Raw genomic sequence first — 21,861 nt, forward strand, 5'->3', positions numbered from 1 at the left:
GACCATCACAAGCCAGATTCCAATACCCCTAAAATGCTCTTGGCAAAAAGACTCCCTTTTAAAAAAAATTCTTGTGAGATTGTGAGGTGTGAGGGCTGGTCTGGGATCCTGGACTATTCACCCTGATAAGAGCCTCAGTTAGAGTCTGAGAAGGAGCCACAGAGAAGATACCTTCCTGCCTCGGTAGCTTCTACAGGTTGATCCCAGTGTCCAAGAAGTGATAACTTTCAGTTTCCATAGAGTAGCCAGCCTATACACAGAGTGACCCTGAAATTGTGACCTACAGGGATATCAATCTCACTGACAAATGCTGAGCCTCATAAATCGGGACCCTTGGGACCCTGGTAGATCAAAAAGCTCTAGGTTTACTGCAGGGGCGGTCTACATTTTTATAGGTTCAGGGCATAAGTGTTCACTAGAGATTAAGGAGTACTGTCCTGGAGCTGACTTGGGATTTGTTCTGGTCTTTGGGAAGAGAAAGATGTAGCCATCTTTCATACTGTATCAAATGGATTAAACAATCCAGGCAAAGCCCCCAAGAAAAAAAGAAAAGACAGAGCTATTTTCATAGATGAAGAAACAGGTTCATCAAATTTGGAATGTGTGTGTCTGTGTGTGTGTGTGTGTGTGTGTGTGTGTGTGTGTGTGTGTGTGTGGTGTGTGTGTGTGTGTGTGTATGTGTATGTGTGTGTGTGTGTGTGGGGTGTGTGTGCACTTGAATGTAAGTACATGAAGAAGTACACACATATGCACATAGACACAGAATTCAAAATCAGGTGTCTTCCTCAATCATTTTTCCACCTTACTTTTTGAGACAGAGTCTCTCACCAAACCTGGAGCTCTGTGACTAGCAAGAATGACTGGCTAGCAAGCCTCAGAAACTCTCCTGCCTTTGCCTACCCAGCACTGGGATTCCAGACCCTGCTATACTAGGAAAACTTTTCTTAATGTGGGTACCAGCGAGGGATATGAACTCAGACCTATGCTTGCAAAGCAAGCAGCACTTCACCAACTGAGCTAGCTCCCCCAGTTTGGAGACCTTTAAAAATGTAAGGAAATGTCAGGTCTCGGGTTGTATTCATAACTTTTCTGTCACTGTGATAAAACACCATGACCAAGACAATGTATAGGAGGAAGGATTTATCTGGGTTTACAATTCTAGAGGGATAGGAGTTCATCAATGTGGGGAGGCCTGGCAGCAAGCAGGCATGGTAACCAGAGCAGGAAGCTGGGAGCTCCCATCCTCAAAGCACAGAGACACACAAAGCACAGAGAGTGAATTGGAAGTTTTAGGAGGCTTTAAGCTCGCAGAGCCTGTACCCAGTGACGCACCTCCTCCATCAAGGCCACACCTCCTAAACCTTCCCAAACAGTACCACCAACTAGAGACCAATTATTCAAATCCCAGAGCCTTCGGAAGACAATTCTCATTCTACCCATCACACATACTATATGCTCTATCAGACAGTGATGTTTGGGGGACAGGCCTCATAATAGGGAATTACTAGAACTTAGCAGTACATGATCAAAAGGGGGTTTTGTTGTTGCTGCTATTGTTTATTTTTTTATTTTTTTTAAATTTACAGTATTTAGTGAAGTCAAATCCTTCTGATATTCAGCCCTCTGCTTTGGGGCAGTATACATGCATCTCTATTGAACTACAGACAGATCTACAATGTCTTTTAAAGATAAGACAGGGACCCAGTTGCTTATCTTTCTCCCATTTAGGAGTATAATTGCTCAGAAGTAATTAAATGATTCTGAGATACTCTGCTCATTCTGTATTTACAAGATATTTGTACCTTGGAACCTACTGGTACTAATTAGAGGCTCTTATTTTGCAATCACTCATAATTTGTTTCTTCCTAAGCTGATCTGGCTCATGAATGTGTGATCAAGCTCCACTCAGCTCTTCCCTGATGCGTGTGCCGACCCCAATTCAAGCACTGCCATGGCTTAACCCTGGTTTCGTTCCTGTCCCCTGCCAGAGGTCTAAAATCGCTGTGTTTGAGAAGATGTGGACATACATGAAGTCTGCAGAACCGTCTGTGTTTGTTCGGACCACAGAGGAGGGCATGATCAGAGTGAGAAAGTCTAAAGGCAAATATGCCTACCTCCTGGAGTCCACCATGAATGAGTACATTGAGCAACGCAAGCCCTGTGACACCATGAAAGTGGGAGGTAACTTGGATTCCAAAGGCTATGGCATTGCAACACCCAAGGGGTCCGCCCTGAGGTAAGTACCCAGATCTGCTTCCTTCGTGCTCCCTCTGCCCTCCCTCTCTCAGGACCGAAGCTGCTGCATTTACCACAGGCCCCCATGCATAATGCGAGCCTCCAGGAAGAGATCTTCTGAAATGCCTGTGGGCCTGGAAGATTCCAGCCACCTGTGACCTTCAACCCTGAGGTTGGAAACCGGCCTGGGGGCCTCAGCTTGCTTTGACGTTACCCACTGTGTGTCCCTCCCCATGCCCCCGCTTTCCACCTCACTCCTTAAGTGTTGGGTGTTGATGAATCCCGTGCTTCTGTCTTGTGATCTGTGACACTCCATCCCTTGCTAGAGACCTTGCATCCAACTCAGCCATGAACAGGGTTCTCCAGCTTTTTGGACTCTGACAGGAAATGGTTTGTAATGTGTCTCTCAAAAGTAGAAACACATTGTCCAAATGAAAAGCACGGCTGTCTGAGCCTTAAGAAATGCTCAAATCAAAGTACCTCCTGGTAAAGAGGTCCGAGTCAACACAGCCTGTGGAACTACCTTGACACAGGCATTTTTAGCAAAAGTGGGTTGATCAGAAAGAGGCAAAATCAATATTATGTTCACATAAAGAAGCTTTGCTATTCTTTCTAAATAGATAAGAGTAAGTCCTTCATACTTAAAATCAGATGGGCTAATACAGAGTTAATTCTAGAATTTGCTACTATCCTGCAGAAGTGAAGACACTCGATCACCCCAGCCCCTAGATTTTCTCACCTGTACAGATGGGATTGACACCCCAGTCCTCCTGAAGTCAAGAACATTGTGAGTCTAAATGACATAAACCAAAGTTGAGCATTTAAGAGGCAGAGATAGGAGGACCCCCTGTGAGTTCAAAGCCAGCCTGTTCTACATACCATGTGGCAGGCCAGCCAAGGCTATGCAAAGAGACCCTGTCTTTAAAAATAATAATAAAAATAAAAGGTGAGCAAAGAAGGAAACTCTACATAAAAGATAAAGGATCCCATTTTAGAAAGAGCAAGAAGGGTTAATAAAGGCTGAGAAAGGATGCAGAGGGACTGCTTCACATGACAGCCACAGCCACTCTGCCTTGGTTCATTCATTAATGGAAATGGCACTGTGTTCTGTCATTATCCCAGGCACTGGCATGGCAGCTGGCACCACTGTTCTGAACAAGGCACCCTTCCCGTGTAACTACACGCTTGCAAGAGGAGGCAGCCATTCAACAGCTTATAATTGCTTAATGTTTTAATAATTATCATGAAAGGTACTAGGATAGTCTACAAAAGTGGCCCTCGAGGACATCTATTTCCAGTAACAAGATAGAACCAAATTGTCACTGTAAGACATGTGGGTATGGTGGATAGGATGTAACAACCATCCTTTTAAATGCAAGTTAGGAACTCTCCAGGGCCAAAATGGAGGGGAAAAAAAATCAAGACCAAAGTGAAAAACAGAAGCTAATGATGCTGGGACTACCCTAAGCAGGACAGAGTTGTAGATTACACAACATCCCGTATACTCTGGAGTCAGCAATACAAGCAAGACATCAGAGACATTCTTTAGAAACGAGACACTCATTAAAGATCAGGCACACAGGCAGAGACAGGGACAGAGAGATTTTAAAGTTTTAGCGAGCAGTACAGATGAAGAACAACCTGCTGGAAGACACTAATGCAAGAAATTGTAACACAAGGAAGAGACAGGGCAGGAGACAGGCTAAGCTTGGAACACGAGGCTGAACAGGGTTTTGTAAAAAGATTTTAGTCTTTATTCAGATGCCAATAAAAGGCTTTCTAGAATTTTAAAGCCGGGCAGTGGTGGCCCATACCTTTAATCCCAGCACTTGGGAGGCAGAGGCAGGCGGATTTCAGAGTTTGAGGCCAGCCTGGTATACAGAGTGAGTTCCAGGACAGCCAGGGCTATACAGAAAAACCCTGTCTTGAAAAAACAAAACAACAACAAAAAACAAAAAACAAACAAACAAAAAACAAAAAAGAATTTTAAGTAATTCTCCAGAAGTCCAAACAATAAAGTTGGCAGCGAGGATTTAGACATAACTGTCTCCAACCTCAGTGAAGGGACCACTCTTGACCTGGTAGTCAGCACCCAGGCTCCATCACCCTGAAAAACTCACAAGACTCTCTGTAAGTTTAGGCAGACTTTAAATGAGATCCAGGCAGTAATGCTTGTTGAGGAAATGACCTTTATTCCCAGAACTTACAGACCATCAGCCTAGAAAGATGTAGAGTAAAGAATCAGACGTCATGGGCTCAAGAAAAAACAGTGGTTGTCTCATGGCTTTATGGTCAAGGCCATCAACTGACAACAAGGCACAAAGAGGTGCTGTGGCCTGTCCATCAACAGAGGGCTGAAACAGGCACTAACACAGGCACTTGGCATAAGAAGACAGCCTGAAAAACATCAGAAGTTATGGTGACAGGGACCTAAAATTTGAATACTCTACATTGCAATGCCATTCCACTATAGCGACAAACTCTGCCGTAGCATGAACACGATCTCATTTCACCCCTAGGCACTGTCATTAGCCCTATGTTACAAAAGTCCAGATTCGAGAAAATAGACAGCAGGTGCGTACAAGGGTGGAGGCCAGGCTGTCTGACTCAGAGCTCCAAGCTGTGACTTACTCAAAAGCAGCTCCAGGGTAGATGATGGATGCCTCTGTCAAAAGCAGGTGCTAGACTGAGGCCAAATGATAACCATCAACTCGAGGAATAAAAATAAAGATTTTGGAGTCTAGAACAGCCACTGGGCAGTCTGAGAGCGGAACGTGATGACAGACCCTGGCTTAAAGGTAGCAGGTGCCTTTGCTTTGCATACCTGTGGTGCACTTTCGACACTCAAAGACTCTTGCCAGGGTCAACACCAGGAATCAGGAGCTGCAGTAAAGAAAGGCCTACTTCTTTGGTTTATATCTCTGTAAAAGATGGAGCTGTGGTGGTTTGAGAATGAGAACAAGACAAAGGGAGGGAGAAACCCAAAGGATGTGGTTACAGGATGCTCAGAGGCCAGAAGCTGCCAGATCACACACGGCATAAATTTACATGGGTATGCATTCAACCACAAAAATAAAAATGGAAAATAATAAATGCATTCATCTTCAGTTACAGAAGCCCAAAGACCCACCTGCACATGAGGAATTCCCACTGCAGGGGAGCACCTACCCTGACCTCTCCCTGTCCTCCTTCCTCTGGAGCACATGATGATAGCCATGGATCATGTGACTCCTGACCAAACTTCACAAGAGTAAAGCTGTCAGAAGAGGGTCCAGCACTTCTGCTTGGGAAATCTCCATGCTGTCTATGGAGATTATCTTCTTATCTGTGCTAGAAGGGGTCAATGTTGGCGCCTGGATCACCAAATTTAAGTGTTTCAGTGCAAGCCTGTAGAATAAAGATTAGATCCCAGAAACCCACATAAAAGCCAGGCAATGCAGCAGCCACCTATAACCCCAACACTCAGGGAGAGGTGGGGGGTTTTCTAGACAAACTGACTACCTCTACTAGCTAAAGTTGATTAGGCTCAGGTTCAGCTAGAGACCTTGCCTGAGTAAATAAAGTGAGAGCAATGGAGGAAGACGCCTGACATCAGCTCCAGACCTGTGCACACACAGGCACATAGACCTGCATGTTTCTGTCTCCCCATCAAACTTGCACACACACATGTACACGTACTGCACTCATAAGCAAAAAGGGGAAAGAATCATTGTTTAGCAGCTAAGAGTATATGTATATACACGGCAGCTAGTTCCCACTATATCTCTGCCTCACACACCCAAAATTGGAGAGACTGTTTTCCCAAGAAGGTTCAAACCCGAGAGATGCGTGTTTGCCTGCTCCAGCTACTTCCTAGGAAACCACTCTGTAGGCAAGCAGAAACCAGGGCAAATGAAAGGGAAGGCCTTGTCCTCTGAACCCTCACAATTGTTTTGAAAACTGTTAAGTCACTCACAAGACCGGAAAGCGCTTAAAGTTCATGATGTAAATGTGATTCTGTATGCTCAGAATATGGGTGTGAGTTTCTCACCATTCCATCAAAGGTGGAGCCATAAGAGCCCATCCAGGCAGATGTTCTACATGCCTAATGCCACCACCATTTGTTCTGCAAAATACGGTGCCTCTGCCCACTAGTGACCTTCTCTTCCAGCCTGCCACACATTGCTCCAAGATAGACTGTGAGTTTCTGCCTCTCAAGATCAAAAAACTGGTGTCTAGGGGATATGGCTGTAGCGTGGTCAGTGAAGTGCTTGTTGTAGAAACCTAGGGAGCCTTGTTTAATTCTCAGAACCCACGTATACATAGCATGGCTAGAGAAACAGAGCCAGGAGGATTCCTGAAACTCACTACCACCAAATTTGTCCCTCCAAATCAGCAAGCTCTGAGTTCAGTGAAATACACTGTCTCCAGAGATAAGATAGAAAGCAATATGGGAAGACATCCAACACTGACCTATGACCTCCACATGCATATGCTCATGTGCAAATACCCACACCAGCATGTACATATAACACAGAGACAGACGGAAAGACACAGATACCAGAGGGAAGGAAGGGAGGGAGGGATGGAGGAACAAAGGAACAAAGAAATGAAGGAAGGAAGGAAGGATCTGAGACCAAAATGTTGCTCAAACACCTGTCAGCTCTGCTTAGCAGGAGCCAGGTCATGGTCCCCACTGTTTGCTAAAAGACTCTCGGTGACAGATTAGCGTTTGCCTCCCCAGCCTGGAAACAAACACTCTGATGAAGCGAAGCAGCTCGATGCTTGGCTTTCCATTTGGACAGGTGGCATTCCTTTGAAACAGATGCTGTTTGTTGGCTGTCTCTGCATGTTTGGGCTTGGGTGAGGGGCTGAGTTATGTTTCTGACGTCTTTGGGTTCTGGATAAAGATGGACAGGCCAATGCCAGTCACTAGGGAAAAGTCAATTAGTAAATCCACTAATTATAATCTATGGGCCTTTGCAGTCTCTTCACTGAGATGCAAAATCCCTTTAGTTAGAGACAAAGTGTTAAATCTCCTTGGTCAAGGTTCATGGCCTCTATTTACAAACCCAAGCAAGAGTCTATACTAGATTGAGCTCTGTTGAATTCATAGCTAATGGCTCTCTTTCACAAGCCATAGGCCAGGAGTTTAATGGATTTGCTAAGTTATACCCTAATCATGACATTGGTCAAAGTCTGGTCTTTAATTGACTGTGGTATGTGGGGGCTTTTGTGGTCTCTGTGATTGTGACATCTCAGTCTCCTGTCACATATTGTCCATGCCAGATGTTTGGGCCAAGGGGACAGGAACACAAGGCAGTTATTTCCCTGAGCCTTCCTGAATGACAAGTACTCAGAAAGGTCTGCTATCTACTCCCTGAGCTATTCCATTTCACAGCTCCCCTTCTGATACCCATCACACACACAACATTGTTCATAGGACTGAGGGAGTCATGGTGAGAAAAGCAACTCCAGTCCCTAAGTGGTGTAGTGTCCAGAAGAGATCCTGAGCAGAAATACACACCTACTGTTTTGCTGGGGGCATAAGACAATTAATGGCAATCAAAGGGAGAAGAGACATGTCTAAGAGACAGGATTGGCCAAGTGGCATTGGGTAAAAGCACTGAAGAACTATAAGAGAAAAGAATAGAAGACCAGACTGGACCAGTGCAGAAAATGGCAAGCATAGAGCTTGTCTGGAATTGCTAGGGTCCTACCAACTGGAAGAAATGTCAAGAAGTAAGAGCCATGAGTTACAGTCTACAGTGAACGGTGGCAGCTGCCTCTGCAACTTGGGTTTGATGTCAGCAGAGGTCAGAAGAGTAACCCAAAGACAAGAAGGCACCTTGATTCTAAACATTATCTGGAGGGGGTTTGTAATGAGAGTAGGCAGGAAAGGAGGGTCCCAGGCAGATAAGTCACTTTCAAAGCTGTCCTGGACATCTTGGAAGTAGGCAGTGAACTGGCCAAAATTTATGATGGGATAGAGACAGGGAAGAAGTGGCTACCACCATGTTTGCTATAGTCTTTGCTTTAAAGGTGAGTAGTTTGGGAAGTTGTCTTTATTGAGATTTGGTGATGTTGGCCAAGGACTAAACAAGTACCAACTGATGCTGCCAAGGACTGGCTTCCCAAACAAAATCACTTCACATTTGCTCTGAAATGAGTGAAAGGTCATGTAAGGCATAGCTTCAAGGGATGCCAGCCTCCTAGCCCACCAGCCAGGATCATACAGGCTACCAGGTATCTCCTCAAGTTGTTTCATGTCCTTCTTCTTCCTCCTCTTCCTCTTCCTCTTCCTCTTCCTCTTCCTCTTCCTCTTCCTCTTCCTCTTCTTCTTCTTCTTCTTCTTCTTCATCTCCTTCTTCTCCTTCTTCTCCTTCTTCTTCCTCTTCCTCTTCCTCTTCTTCTTCTAGTTGATTTTTCACATTAATTTATTTATTCACCTTACATCCCAGTCCCAGGCCTCCCTTTACCCTAGTACTCCCTCATACCCTCTCCCCTTTTCCTCTGAGAAAGGTAAGGAGTCCCTGGGTACCAACCCACCCTGGTACATCAAGTCACTATGGGACTAGACACATCCATTCCCACTGAGGCCAGACAAGGCATCCCAAGTAGGAGAAGGTGAATCCACAGGCAGGCATCAGAGTTAGGGAAAGTCCCTGCTCTAGTTGTTGGGGACCAACAATCTGCTACATATTGCAGGGTGCCTAGGCCCAGCCCATGTATGCTCTTTGGTTGATAGTTCAGTCTCTGGGACCCCCAAGGGTCCAGGTTAGTTGACTCTGTAGGTCTTCTTATGGGCTCCCTATTCCCTCTGGATCTCTCAATCCTTCCTCTAACTCTTCTGCTAGACTATCCAAACTCTGTCTAATGTTTGCTGTGGCTCTCTATATCTCTTTCAGTCAGCTGCTGGATGGAGCCTCTCAGAGGGCAGTTATGCTATACTCCTGTCTACAAGCCTAACAGTATTATTAATAGTGTCAAGGATTGGTTCTTGCCCATGGGATAAATGTTAAGTTGTCCCAGTCATTGGTTGGTCACTTCCTCAGTCCCTGTTCCATCTTTGTCCTTGCACTTCTTGTATGCAGGAAAAATTTTGGGTCAAAGATTTAGTGAATGGGTTGGTATCCTTATCCTTCTGCTGGGAGTCCTGCATGGCTTCAGGAGGTGGCCACTTCAGGCTCCAGCCTGTTTTTTCTTTGTTCTTTTTTTCAAACATAAAAGAATCTCTGGATTACTCAACAACAATTCCATCTCTGTAGAGTTCCCATGAGATACTTTTTTCTCCCTTCATGCTACTTCTAATAACTGTCTGTATTAGCATCTGGGTAAAGAAAGAATGAACGTGATAGCCACTTTCATCAAGGATGTATGAGATGCACACACATGGGGACCTTGGAGGCAGCTCTGGGGGGCATCCTTCCTCCAACACTATTTCTTTGCCTGGTGCTGATCTGAGAGCTACAGAAGGCTGTGAGGAGTTCCCTTCTCCCAGACAGTCACATTGATTCTGGAAATAATTGAGAAACCAAAAAACAAGTGATCTGTGTGGCATCCAGTCTATTCCTCTAAAGACTCAGCCCTGACTTCAGTTTCTATTGAGATTCCCAGGAGAGCTGGTTTTAAGGGGGGAAAATGTCTCTTCCAGACTCCAGTAATCTGATTCCACAGATCCATAGTGTGGGATCGAGGAATACAGAGACTGAATGACTCTCTAGGGATTCTGTTCTGCAAATGAGGGCTAAAAAAGTTTAGGGAAGCCGAACAGTGATGGCGAATGCCTTTAAACCCAGCACTTGGGAGGCAGAAGCAGGCAGATCTCTGAGTTCAAGGCCAGCCTGGTCTACAGAGTGAGTTTCAGGTCAGCCAGGGATACACAAAGAAACCCTGTCTCGGAGAAAAAAATAAAAAGTTAAGGGAAAAGGACAGGTCAGCAGTAGGGGCCAAGCAGGGCATGGAGGGGCTGGGGGGAGGGGTAGCACATAGCAGCAAGGCTGTTGGGGAACCCAGCTTTGGAGGCACATAACTCAATTCAGGTCATAGGTCTGTGACGTCGCCAGTGTCTGACCTTGCCAGGTCATGAAAGCTTTATAAACCTCTGCTTTCTTATCTGGAAAGGGGAATTGAGCCAGTGAGGTGACTCAGAGAGTGACTCAGAGCCTTTCTCCACAGTCCTGGTGATCTGGGTTCAATTCCCAGAACCTATGTAAATAAAGGTGGAAGGAGGGACCCAACTCTGTCAAGTTGTCCTTCATCAACGTGTGCGTGCGCGCACGCACGCACATATACACATAATCCTGTGGTACATGCACATGCTCACACACACACACACACACACATTCTGTGATCCTGTGGCACATGCATAAGCTCACCACACACACATACTCACACACACACACATCCTGTGGCACATACACATTCTTATCCACACACACATACATACATACATACATACATACATACATACATACATACATACATACATACATACATACACACGTCATGCACACACACACAGCCATGAAAGTCTGGAATAATAATTGCATGAAGTTTCTTCAACAAACTGATAAAATTCCACAAAGGACCTGTCACAGAAGACACATCTTAAGGTTTTCTATCCATCTCCTCCTTAGACCCATCAAAAGTCACTTTAGATCTAAATAATTTGTTTGTTCCTTCTCTGTAAAACCCACTGTGTCAGAAACACACATGAGCCTAGCCCATCTCCCTCTCCACTGCACACACTGGCTACATTTGAAATAAAATGTCTCTCTCCAAGAACAATCTGCAGTCCTCCTCTACAGGGAATATGCTGAAAAAAATAAAACGCTAATATTTCATTTCTTCCTCCCTCCCTCCCTCCCACACTCACAAGTATCAGCCTCTCTTCCTGTAGCTTAGTACTGGTGCAGGGCCCTGCTGCTAAGGATAAATACAGTATGTCCCAGGGAAATGGCAGTCCCTTTCAATTGGTCTTTGCCTCCTGATGGGTAGCCAGGGATACATGTTGTCATGGTAACCCCATGAACTCAGTGACCCAGGTCAGGTCTGATCAGAGACAAAGCGCTCTTGACAGTGAGGCTGTCTAGTCTGCATCCTCCATTCTCTGAAGAGCTGGAAAAGGAGAAGATAGGAAGGGAAGTCAGTGGATAAGAAGGAAGAGTGAGAGAAAAGGAGAAAGGCTGGGAGGAGAGACAAAGAAAAGGAAGAGGGAAGGAAGGAAGGAAGGAAGGAAGGAAGGAAGGAAGGAAGGAAGGAAGGAAGGAAGGAAGGAAGGAAGGAAGGAAGGAAGAAAGGACATGTGAAATGTGTGTGTGCACACACATGTGTGTACACACATGTATGTGTGAGAGAGTTATGTGTGTGTGCATTTATATGTGTGTGTCTATGTGTGCATTTGTGTGTGTGTATGCATGAATGTGTGTATGAGTGTGTATATGTGAGAGTCTTTATGTGTGTGAATGTTTATGTGAGTGAGTATTTGTGTGAATGGATGTTTATATATGTGGAGGAGTGTTTATGTGTGGGGGAGTATTTGTGTGTGGGTGGTGTTTATGTGCATGGGAGTGTTTGTGTGTGGGAGTGTTTATATGTGTGAGTGTTTATGTATGTGGGGGTGTTTATATGTGTGCGGGAGTTTTGTGTATGAGTGTTTATGGGGGGGGGAGTTTATGTGAGTGTGTGTGTTGATGGCCATGTGCAACTTTGAGCACATTTAAATAGAGATGGAGATTTTCCAAAAGAGAGAAGCTTTCTCAGGTCAGTACACCTGGAATGGACCACAGAGAAAGCATCGCAGGGTACGGGGGCAATATCCTGGGCCGTATGCCCAGGCCTATAGTGTGGTGAGGGCTTGCTTATTGACAGTTAACTCAAAGTTCATCAAACACCTGCAAGAAGTACTGCCTATGTCCTCTTACTCACACAGTGGAGCTATGAATGTATTGCTGTCTCTGTCTTCATCAAACAGCTCAGGAAACTGAGGCACAGGGAGGTGACAGAATTGGCTTAAGATTCCCTATGCTGGATTCACAACTCAAGCAGCCTCATTTCCAGAATGTCTCCTCCAGTATTAAACAAGAATGTCTCCTCAGAGATAGACATGTGAAGAAAAGGTGACAGGACAGTTAAGATCACAGCCATGTGTTGTGGCATACGACTATAATCTCAGCGCTCAGGTAGTGAAGGAAGGAGGATTTGCCATTTACAGCCAGCTTTGTCTATATAATCAGTTCAAACCAGCCTGGGCAACAAGATATCCTGTCTCAAAAAAATTGAAAATCAACAAATAACGATATCAGGAACATTAAATATATAGATTTCAACACATGTACAAACACACACATGCATTCGGACTTATGCAACTAATGTGGAAATTGAAAAGCAGATTCTTGCTTCTAGCTTGAATTCCATACAAAACACTCTTGTCTCCATCCTACACTGTTCATCTGTGGAGCACATGTGGCCTCCCTGAGAAGGGGTCATCCTCTAGGTTAATGTCTTGCCATATACTTAAATCCAAATGGCAAAAGTATGTCTAACACATAATGAGGTCTCCTTGCTTGCCTGTGATGGCTTAAACTGAGCCCCTCTCCCCAATAAGGCATGCCTCCCAAAATTCCATGTTTTGGGGGGGGGGGGTTTCCACTCCATGGAGCAGATCACTTTAGACTGATGGTACCACAAGGTCTTCACCGCCCCTGTGTATGCAGTGCCCTATGTGCATTCTTCCCCTGTGTCCTATCTTCTCCTAGCCTTGTGATTCAGCTATCCCCATTTCCCAGTCTCTGCCTAAGATTCGGGGAGATGATAATTTTCTTAAGTTCTCAAAAGGCACTGTGCGACATGGTTAGGAAATGCTCTGATTGCCTGTAAAGTCTTCCTTGTTTTTCACAGCCCCACCACAGTGCTAATGAAGGTACCCACCTGCCATGCATGATGGCCATTGTCCTTAAGGCACCATCTTTAAAGCATTCAGGGAAACACCAGGAACACAAGACAATAGAAGCCCTGGCCCCAACACCTCCTCCAATGCCATAGGAAGAGGCAGCCCTGCCTTCTTTATTAATCATCACACGGGACGCCAGTGGAATCACAAAGACAAACAGACTCGCTCTGACTGTTGTTAGAACTCCACTGTTACCACTCCTGGCTGGGCAGCTCGTAAATGGCAAAGCAACACATTAGAGAGAGAGGAGGAAGGTGAGAATGTGAGGCAGAAAGGAAGGAGATGAGCAACACAAGAAGTGATGGCCCTTACCTAGGCGAGAACAGCAGCACTCACCAGGGCTGTGTTTTGCCTGCCAGAGCCGGGCTTTCTCCTGCTGATATACAAATTGTGTGCTGCTTCCTCCTAGCATCCATCAAAAATAGCAAGCTCCTCGACAACTTTATCCCACACACCCCGGAGCCTTTTTTTGATTTTTCTGAGATGGTAGCTGCTATAGCACAGAGACAGACCAAGAGGGGAAAGGTTTTGATGTACACCTGACTCTGCTACTTGGGGCTTGTGGATTTGGAAATTAGGCAAGCTTTAGGATATATCAGCCCTGTGTTCAAACTCTTCCACATTATAGCTCTTCCATCTTGGGAAAGTAGCAGTAAGTGGCGGTTAGGACCAGAGTCAAGATGGTAGACTCTGGGTCTGCTAGGCAGCCACAAGAGTCTGTAGGACAGGTTACCTCACCTCACTGAGCCTCGGTTTCCCTAAATATGAAGGAAGCAGCTAGCATTTATTCTTTGTCTAAGTAGTTAAGTGTGGTAGCTTGTTTTCTGCTGCTGTGAGAGATGAAAACAAAAGCCACTTAGGGAGGAAAGGTTTATTTGGCTTACACATCCAGGTCACAGTCTATCACCAAGAAAGCTGGGACAGGAACTCAAGCGACTAGTCACTTCCCATCCAGAGTCAAGAGCAGAGAGGGACAAGTTCATCCTTGCTTATCTCCAACACTCAGCCAGCTTCCTCCAACACCTCTCGCACAGTTGGGAGCCCGACCCCCTGAACAGCACTGCCCACATACAGAGTGGGTCAGTGTATGATCAAAACACACCCCACCCGCCCCCAACAGGTAGGTACCTAGGCCAGCCTAACCTTGACTGTTCCTCAGTTGAAATTCTCTTCTCGGGTGATTCTGTGTCTTGGCAAGTTGACAGTTTGAACCAACCAGTGCCGCTAGACAAATGCAAAGTACTTCACACAGTGATGTGACCACAAAGTGGCAGCCATCATTAGTTGACACCTCTGATGCTTCATGCTCTGATCTTCCAAATGAGAACATGTTTTGGACTTTGCAAGGTAGTCCTAGGACCAAAAGGAACAGTGTGTGCTTCGTACAAAAGGTTCTTGAATGGAATCCCTGTCTGAACCAAGCTGCCTTCTCTCAGATTGGCCACACTCAGCTTTTGTCCTTTGCAACGAGGTAGAAGTGTCAAGACATCAAATAAGATGCTCCCATGTGTGGCTTTGTTTCCTTTCCGACTGAACACCTCAAATCATCTCAGAGCCATACAGCATCTACCCATAAGCCTGAAAGCAGAAAGCTCCCATGTTTGAGCAAAGCTTTGACCCAGAGAAGGCAGAAAGATGGGGCATAACCACAAGTTGAGCCAGATTCTCTAGTAACCTTTTATGAACAGCCCCATGCTAAGATCACAGATCATAATTATATACAATGAGCCTCTTCCCACAAGAGAAATGGGGCTGGTTCCCTTGGGTAAAACCATTGTAGCTATATGTCTGCCACAAAATGTAATTTGTAAAATCATCAAGGGGCTTATATCAGATGTGTACACCCTTCCAGAGAAGATACATAAGAGTTCTCTGCATATGTTGTTCACCCTTTTTTAAGTCAATTTATTGATGTTGTTTGGTAGATCTAAAAACCAAAGGCAGACATATTCTTGCCACCTCTACTGGACCAACCACATCAATTCTCCAGAGAGGGGGCTCTCTAATTCTGACCCAAGGAGGACTAGCACCAGGCATCCTCACAAAGAAGGAAGCTTTGACCCTGACTGTCCCTCTTAAAGGGTTCTTGGGCATCTACTCATACATTGGGGCTCCAAGTCTAACTCCACTAATTCTTTGCTTCTGTTGCCTTGGTCATCAATTAACTGTCCCAGCACCTCCAACCCTCCCAAGCAGGTGGGAAGGCTAGGGTTAGGGTTAGGGTTAGGGTTAGGGTTAGGGTTAGGGTTAGGGTTAGGGTTAGGGTTAGGGCTAGTGTTTGGGTTAGGGTTAGGGTTAGGGTTAGGATCAGTCTCTGAATCTGCAACTTTGAATCAATTTCCCTCAGTGATGCTCATTGTCAATGGTGTTACAGACTGGTGTAAAGATGGAAGGGATTTTGAAGAACACAATGATCTACAGCAATGCTGTCTGAAACTCAGACCTACTGACTCTTTGGTCCTGTTTTGACCCAACTCTGACTTCTCTTAATCATGGTGGGCTGGCTAGTTTTTATGTCAACTTGACAAAAGCCAGGATAATATGGAAAGAGGAAATCTTAATAGAGGGAAAAATGACTCAATTAGATTGAATTATGGGTGAGTCTGTGGGGCCCTTTCTTGATTAAGGATTGATGGGAGTGGGTCTAGCCCACTGAGGGCAGTGCCACCCCTGGGCAGGTGATCCTGACTTGCATACAAAAGCAAACTAAGCAAGCTATGAGGAGCAAGCCAGTAAGCAGCACTCCCCTATGACCTCTGCTTCTGTTCCTACCTCCAAGTTCCTGTCCTGAGGCTCTGGCTTCCAACTCAGAGTCTTCCACCTCCACCTCCTGATCGCTGGGATTACAGGTGTGCCTCCCCCATGTGTTTTGGACTTATCAGGAAAAAAAATGTCTCTAGGCTGAGGTGACAGAAGGCTGGAGCATGTACCTAGCATGCATGATTTAAAATGGCTTTCATAAGATGCTCACCTTGGTTACCTTTACTTTTACGAAAAGGTAACTTTCCTCCAGAGGAATCCAGTGCCTTTGCAGCCACCTGCACTCACCTGCAAATGTGTGTGAGTGTGCACACACATACATACGCACATCCCCATATACATGTTCACATGCACGCTTACACATACACACTTCAATGCCTCTGTCATCTGCAGCCATCAGCCCTCATATGCAAGTGTGCGCACACACACACACACACACACACACACACAGGACTTTAAAATTTTAATCTAAAATGTCTAGAGCTGGAGAGATAGCTCAGGGGTTAAGAGTACTAGCTGCTCTTGCAGAAGACATGGGTTCAGTCCCCAACAACATGTTGGGCAGCTCACAACTGCCTATGACTCTAGTTTTGGGAGATACAGTGCCCTCTGCTGGCCTCTGCAGGCACCTGATAGACACATCTGTGCACATAAACACACACACTCACACAGAGAGAGAGAGATTTTTTTTTTAATCTTTAAAAGACAACTTTCTTGTCTACCATGATTTCTTTTGTAGAAAGACTCACACAGTTTCCTCCCTTGTAATTTAACACCAGGAAAATTGTCAGTTTTTAGAATTAAAAGATAGTTGTATTTGCTAGCAAGTTGTCACCCAAGTTTAATCTTCCCTCCCCCTAATCCTTTCTGGATGAGAATAATGATGTCCATTGTCATTAGCCATCAAAATCAGTTCTCTGGATCCTGTCTGTATGGGTGACACACAGGCACAGCCATCAGGAGTACTTGGTGGACAGATGCCTATGCTGAGTCTTCTTGAGTTGGTCCTGGGAGGAGATGGTAAAAGCACAAAATCGAACCCCAAACACCAGGCTAAGGACCTGCCATGGCCTGCCCAACACAGAGTTCTCAACAGCCTGCAGTGAAACCGGACAGACAGAGAGACAGATCTAAGTCCTCCAGCATCCATACTCCCACTCGGTGGTGTGTGTTACCTGATGACCATTCTTTTAAACATTGCACTCAGCCAAAATTAACATTTAATTCACACTTGTTTGTTTTCTCTCCCATCCTCACTAATTACTGTTTTCCTATCCACAAAACCTAGATGTCTAGGAGCCACCCGCCGTCTGGAGGATGGATTATGGCCCAGAGCCTCAGAGTTACAGTGCCCCTTCAGCTTAACACAAAGCTTTCCAAATCCATCCATTTTCCTACAAATTTTCTTTTTCTTTACAGCTGAGTCAAATTCTCTTGTGTACATATGCCACATTTTCACTATGCATTCGTCCACTGATGACATCTAGGCTGGTTTCATATCATACCATTGTGAACAGAGCAAAAGTGACCACAGGTGAGCCAGCGGCTCAGTGGCGTGATACAGTGGGATGCACATCCAGGAGAGGCACAGCTGGGTCATATGAAAGCTCCATTTTTAGTTTTTTGAGAAACCTCCACGCCAATTTCCATAATAGCTGTACCCATTCGCCTTCCTATCAGTAGTGAACAAGGATTCTCCTTCCCTGCAGTCTCACCACATTTGCCTTCTTGATCTCAGATGCTCTGACTTAGCTAAGCTAGAATCTCAAAACGGTTTGAATTTCCATTCCCCTGATGACTGGGAGTGTTGATTAAAAAAAATAATATTACTCACCATGTACACTTCTTTTGAAGTCTGTTCATCGGCCTATTTATTGGCTGGCAGGGGTTGGGGGATTATTTTTTTTAAGTTATTTTAAGTGCTAGGTCTCAACCCTCTGTCCAATGTATAGCTGGCAAGGCGTTTTCTCCCGTTCCATAGGCCAGCTGTTCACAGGGTTAATGGTTTGTCTTTCAACAGCTGTTCACAGGGTTAATGGTTTGTCTTTCAATGCAGAACCTTTGACTCCATGCCATGTTATTTGTTGATTCTCAGGGCTAAGCCTGTGCTTTCGGAGTCTGCCCCAATAGCCTCTACCTATCTCTACAGCTTGGGGTATATTGTCAATGTTTTCCTCTACAAGTTTCAAAACTCCAGGCTTTAAGGTCTCTGATCTGTGCAGGGTGAGTTTTGTGCAGGGTGAGGAATGAGGGTCCAAGTTCATTCGCCTATGTGCGGATATCTGTCTTGCCAGCACCATTTGTTTGTTAAGTGGGCTATCTTTTAACAGTATAGGGTTTTTATCCTTTGTCAAAACTTAAGTGGCCATTATCTGTATGGGCTTATCCTTTGTTCTATTACGTTGGTCTGCACACCTGTTTTTATGCAACCACCATGAGTCTTGTCACTATAGCTCTGTAGAATAATTTGAGCTCAGATACTGAGACACCTCCAGCAGTGTTCTTCCTATTTAGAATTGTTTTGGCTTTATATGGTCTTTTGTACTTTCATATTAATTTTTGAATTATTTTTCTAGTTCTATGTGAGGGGGCTATTATAAATGAGATAGTTTTTCTAATTTCTTTCTCAGAAAGTTCTTTACTTGATATATGTGAAGGCTTCTGATTTTTTGTGTGTTGGTTTTATATCATGATACCATACTGAAGGTGTCCATTAAATCCAAGAATATTCTGATAGGGCCTCAAGTGTAGAATCACGCAGTCTGTGAAGAGAGATGCTTGTACCCCTCCCTTTCCTGTTTCCATGTCTTTCACATCTTTGTCTTCCTTATCTCTTTGGCTCCAACTTCACAATATTGACTAGGAGTGGAAATGGTGACCACCCTTGCCTCATCGCATATTTTAGAGGAAATGTTTTCAGTTTGTTTTCCCATTTAATATAATGTTGGCTTTATTGCTTTGAGGAATGTTCTGTCTGTTCCTAATTTCTCTAGGACTTTTTATCATGGCTTGGGAGTTGTAATCTTGTTAACCTTTATGACAGAGAGTGGAATCTTCAGTTGATTTATTCTGTTTATTATTCATCCATGCCCCACCCCCATCACCATCTGCCTAATCGTTGTTTCTTGCTGTCTACTGGGTTTGTGTTGCCTTCTTGATTTGCTAAAGCTATGAGATGCACTGTTGGTTTTGGCTTTTATTTGAGGTCTCTATGATTTCTGACTGTGAACACTTCTAGCCGTAAAACTTCCTCTTAGGACTACTTTGCTGACTCCCAGAGGGTCTGGGAGGTTGTGTTTTCATCTGTTTCTCAAGAATTTTTAATTTCCTTCACGATTTCTTCAGTGATTTATTGTTTGTTCAAATGTGCTGTTCAGGCTCTAAGTATTTTGTGTAGTTTCTGAATATTCTCTTACTTCATCCTACAATGATTGGATAGGATACTCCAAATTATCTTGACCTTGTGCATGTGTGTGCACGTGCGTTCATGTGTGCACCTGCATGTGTGTGTATGTGTATTTTTGGTTTTGTGTGTGCCTACATATGTGTGTGTGTGTGTGTGTGAGAGAGAGAGAGAAAGAGAGAGAGAGAATGAGTGTGTGTGTGTGTGTGTGTGTGTGTGTGTGTGTGTGTGTGTGTGTGTGTGTGTGTTAAGGATTGCTTTGTGACCTATGGTGTAATCAACTTTTGAGAGGCTTCCATGTCTCCTGGGTAAAATGTTCTGTAGCATATTAAATCATTACTAAGCTATTAATAACAGTTGCTCTATGATATGATGTGCCAAGGTCTCACCCCTGCTTGTTCTGCTGGTACTGGGGATCTGCAGCAGTCTGTTCTATGCCAAAGCTTCAAGGGGGAGTAGACAGTTCATTGGGCACTGGAAAGGTTACATAGCACCCTATCTTTGGAAGGTAGTAGAACACAGTAGCCATGTGCATGGGCTGGAGCCATACAGAGCTGAGTGGGAACCATGGGCAGAGTGTGGATAGATTGCAGAACTCAAGCAGTAAAAACTGACAACCATGTAGGAATGTGACCGCAGAGTGAAGTGGGTCAATGGTTTTGTTGGATGCCCAGACCACAACAAACCCTTCATAAAATGTATATCCGTCACACTGATTTGACTGTCCCTCCACATTGTCTCTGCTGGCGTCCCATTCCTCTTCTCTTCCATTACAGACAGCTAAGTTTGCCAAATATTCATTGTAATATTCATGTAGGTGATACTGAACTTAATTTTTCCATTTATTTGTTCATTCACTCATCTGACCAAAAAAAGAAAAAAAGAAAATTCTCAAACCTATATACAGCACAGAGAATCCAGTCTTTAATGTGAAGAATGGTCTACAGCAGCAGAAAGGGTCTGCTCTGCTCAGGAAACCGATGGTTTATTTGAAGGTGCTGGGTCTGCAGAACAATCAGCTAGGACAGTGTTACAGAGGGAGAGCCTGCAAAGTCAAGGCTGCAGGTCTTCCAGGAAGGTCAGCCTTATATAGTTCTTGTTTTTTAAGGTCATGACTCCACCGACACAGGATGTAACTCTTCCCACAATGTCCACAGTAGATCCTGGGAGCCTCACATTTATTCCCTTTCGGTCACTCCCTGCACCTTCTTTTCTTTGTCTATTTTCCTCCCTCTCCTATATGAGTCTTTCTACCTATAGCCACTTAAATTTGAGAACAAGGGAGGAAAGAAGGAAAGCATAACTCTTCCCCTGGGAAATCTCAGGGACATCCACTGATGCCTTCAATTTGTGGCTCAAACTCAGATAACTCTTATTTTATTCGTTTTTTTTTTCTTACTTTTCATTCTTTATGAGAGAGTAACTAGGAAGGGAGTTGGCCTGTGCAGGTATCTAAAAGACTAAAGAGTGCCTTTCCCAGTTAATGGAAACTGTTTTCTGAGCTTGAAAATTGCCCACATTTAAGCTCCCCATGTGGAGAAAGTGAAAGCATAAATACAAAGTCCTTTTCAGGCAGCAAACCAGCCTTCAGAGCCTCTCTCCTCTGCCTTTGGGGATCCATATGCTACAGTCTACTTAGCTGGCCAATGACTGACAATCGTAAATCAAAGGTAATGGTTGCAATAAGCAGAGTTCCTGAGAGTTGAAAGTGTTTCCCAGGGAGGGACCAGCACACTTCTGATCACACTTGAGCCACAGAACAGCCAAAGGTTCCATCTTCCAAAAGCAAACAAGTAACTAAGACAATGAAAACTAGAGTGTTCAGAGTCAACGTGGGGTGTGATGGGAATCTCGACCTCATCCAAGTGAAAGATCCAGGATAGGAGGCCACAGGGACTGAGCTGAATTACACAGCCAGCCTTCCCATCAAGGCTCCCTGCTGCCTGCTAGGACATCTCCAACCAGCCACACTCCTTCCTTTCATTATAGTTGCACAGCGGTCTATGAGTTGCCCTTGGGTACATTAAAGAAAAGCTGGGAGTAAATATAAGATAGCACACCCTCAGAGGAATTCTTAGGAGAAAGAAGGTAGATGATAAAGGAGACAGGTAAAGAGCTTGACTGGCCACTGTGAGATGAGGTATCAACCAACTAGGGAGGCAGAGTCTACTTACACATATATCCATGGGCCCAACACACACACACACACACACACACACACACACACACACACACACACACACACACACTCAACACCAGGGTCTCGGTGGGGCAGATGGGAGTTGTCAGGACCCAGATTAAGACACATTCTCTTGGCCCCTGCAGACGGCTCTGGATCTGTCCTGTGTACCTACTGTCCAATGGTCAGAACTAACCTGACTTTCTAGAACAGGTGTCCGCAGTCTCCTAAGCAGCCACATCTCACCATGGTGGCTCTGACAGGAAGATTCATAATACTCTTTGCCTTTCTCTTTTAATCCTAAACAGTAGTCATAATGCATAAAGTTCGAACTTTCTGGAAGCTTCCAGA

The 21,861-nt window shown here is 44.7% G+C and overlaps 1 protein-coding gene across 6 annotated transcripts in view; it reads left to right on the forward strand.

Annotated features, from left to right (window-relative positions):
• Window positions 1-21,861, forward strand: part of Gria1 (glutamate receptor, ionotropic, AMPA1 (alpha 1)) — a 318,674-nt gene that overhangs the window by 275,689 nt on the left and 21,124 nt on the right. For all 6 annotated transcript variants that reach the window (XR_388348.2, NM_008165.4, NM_001113325.2 and 3 more), the window contains exon 13: window positions 1,989-2,236. Coding sequence is in view for 5 of the 6 variants with exons in the window: in NM_008165.4 (NP_032191.2) it covers window positions 1,989-2,236 (248 nt within the window). In the remaining variant the exon portion in view is untranslated. The remainder of the gene's footprint in view (window positions 1-1,988; window positions 2,237-21,861) is intronic.

The sequence above is a fragment of the Mus musculus genome, chromosome 11 (assembly GCF_000001635.26).
Source record: "Mus musculus strain C57BL/6J chromosome 11, GRCm38.p6 C57BL/6J".
NCBI lineage: Eukaryota > Metazoa > Chordata > Mammalia > Rodentia > Muridae > Mus > Mus musculus.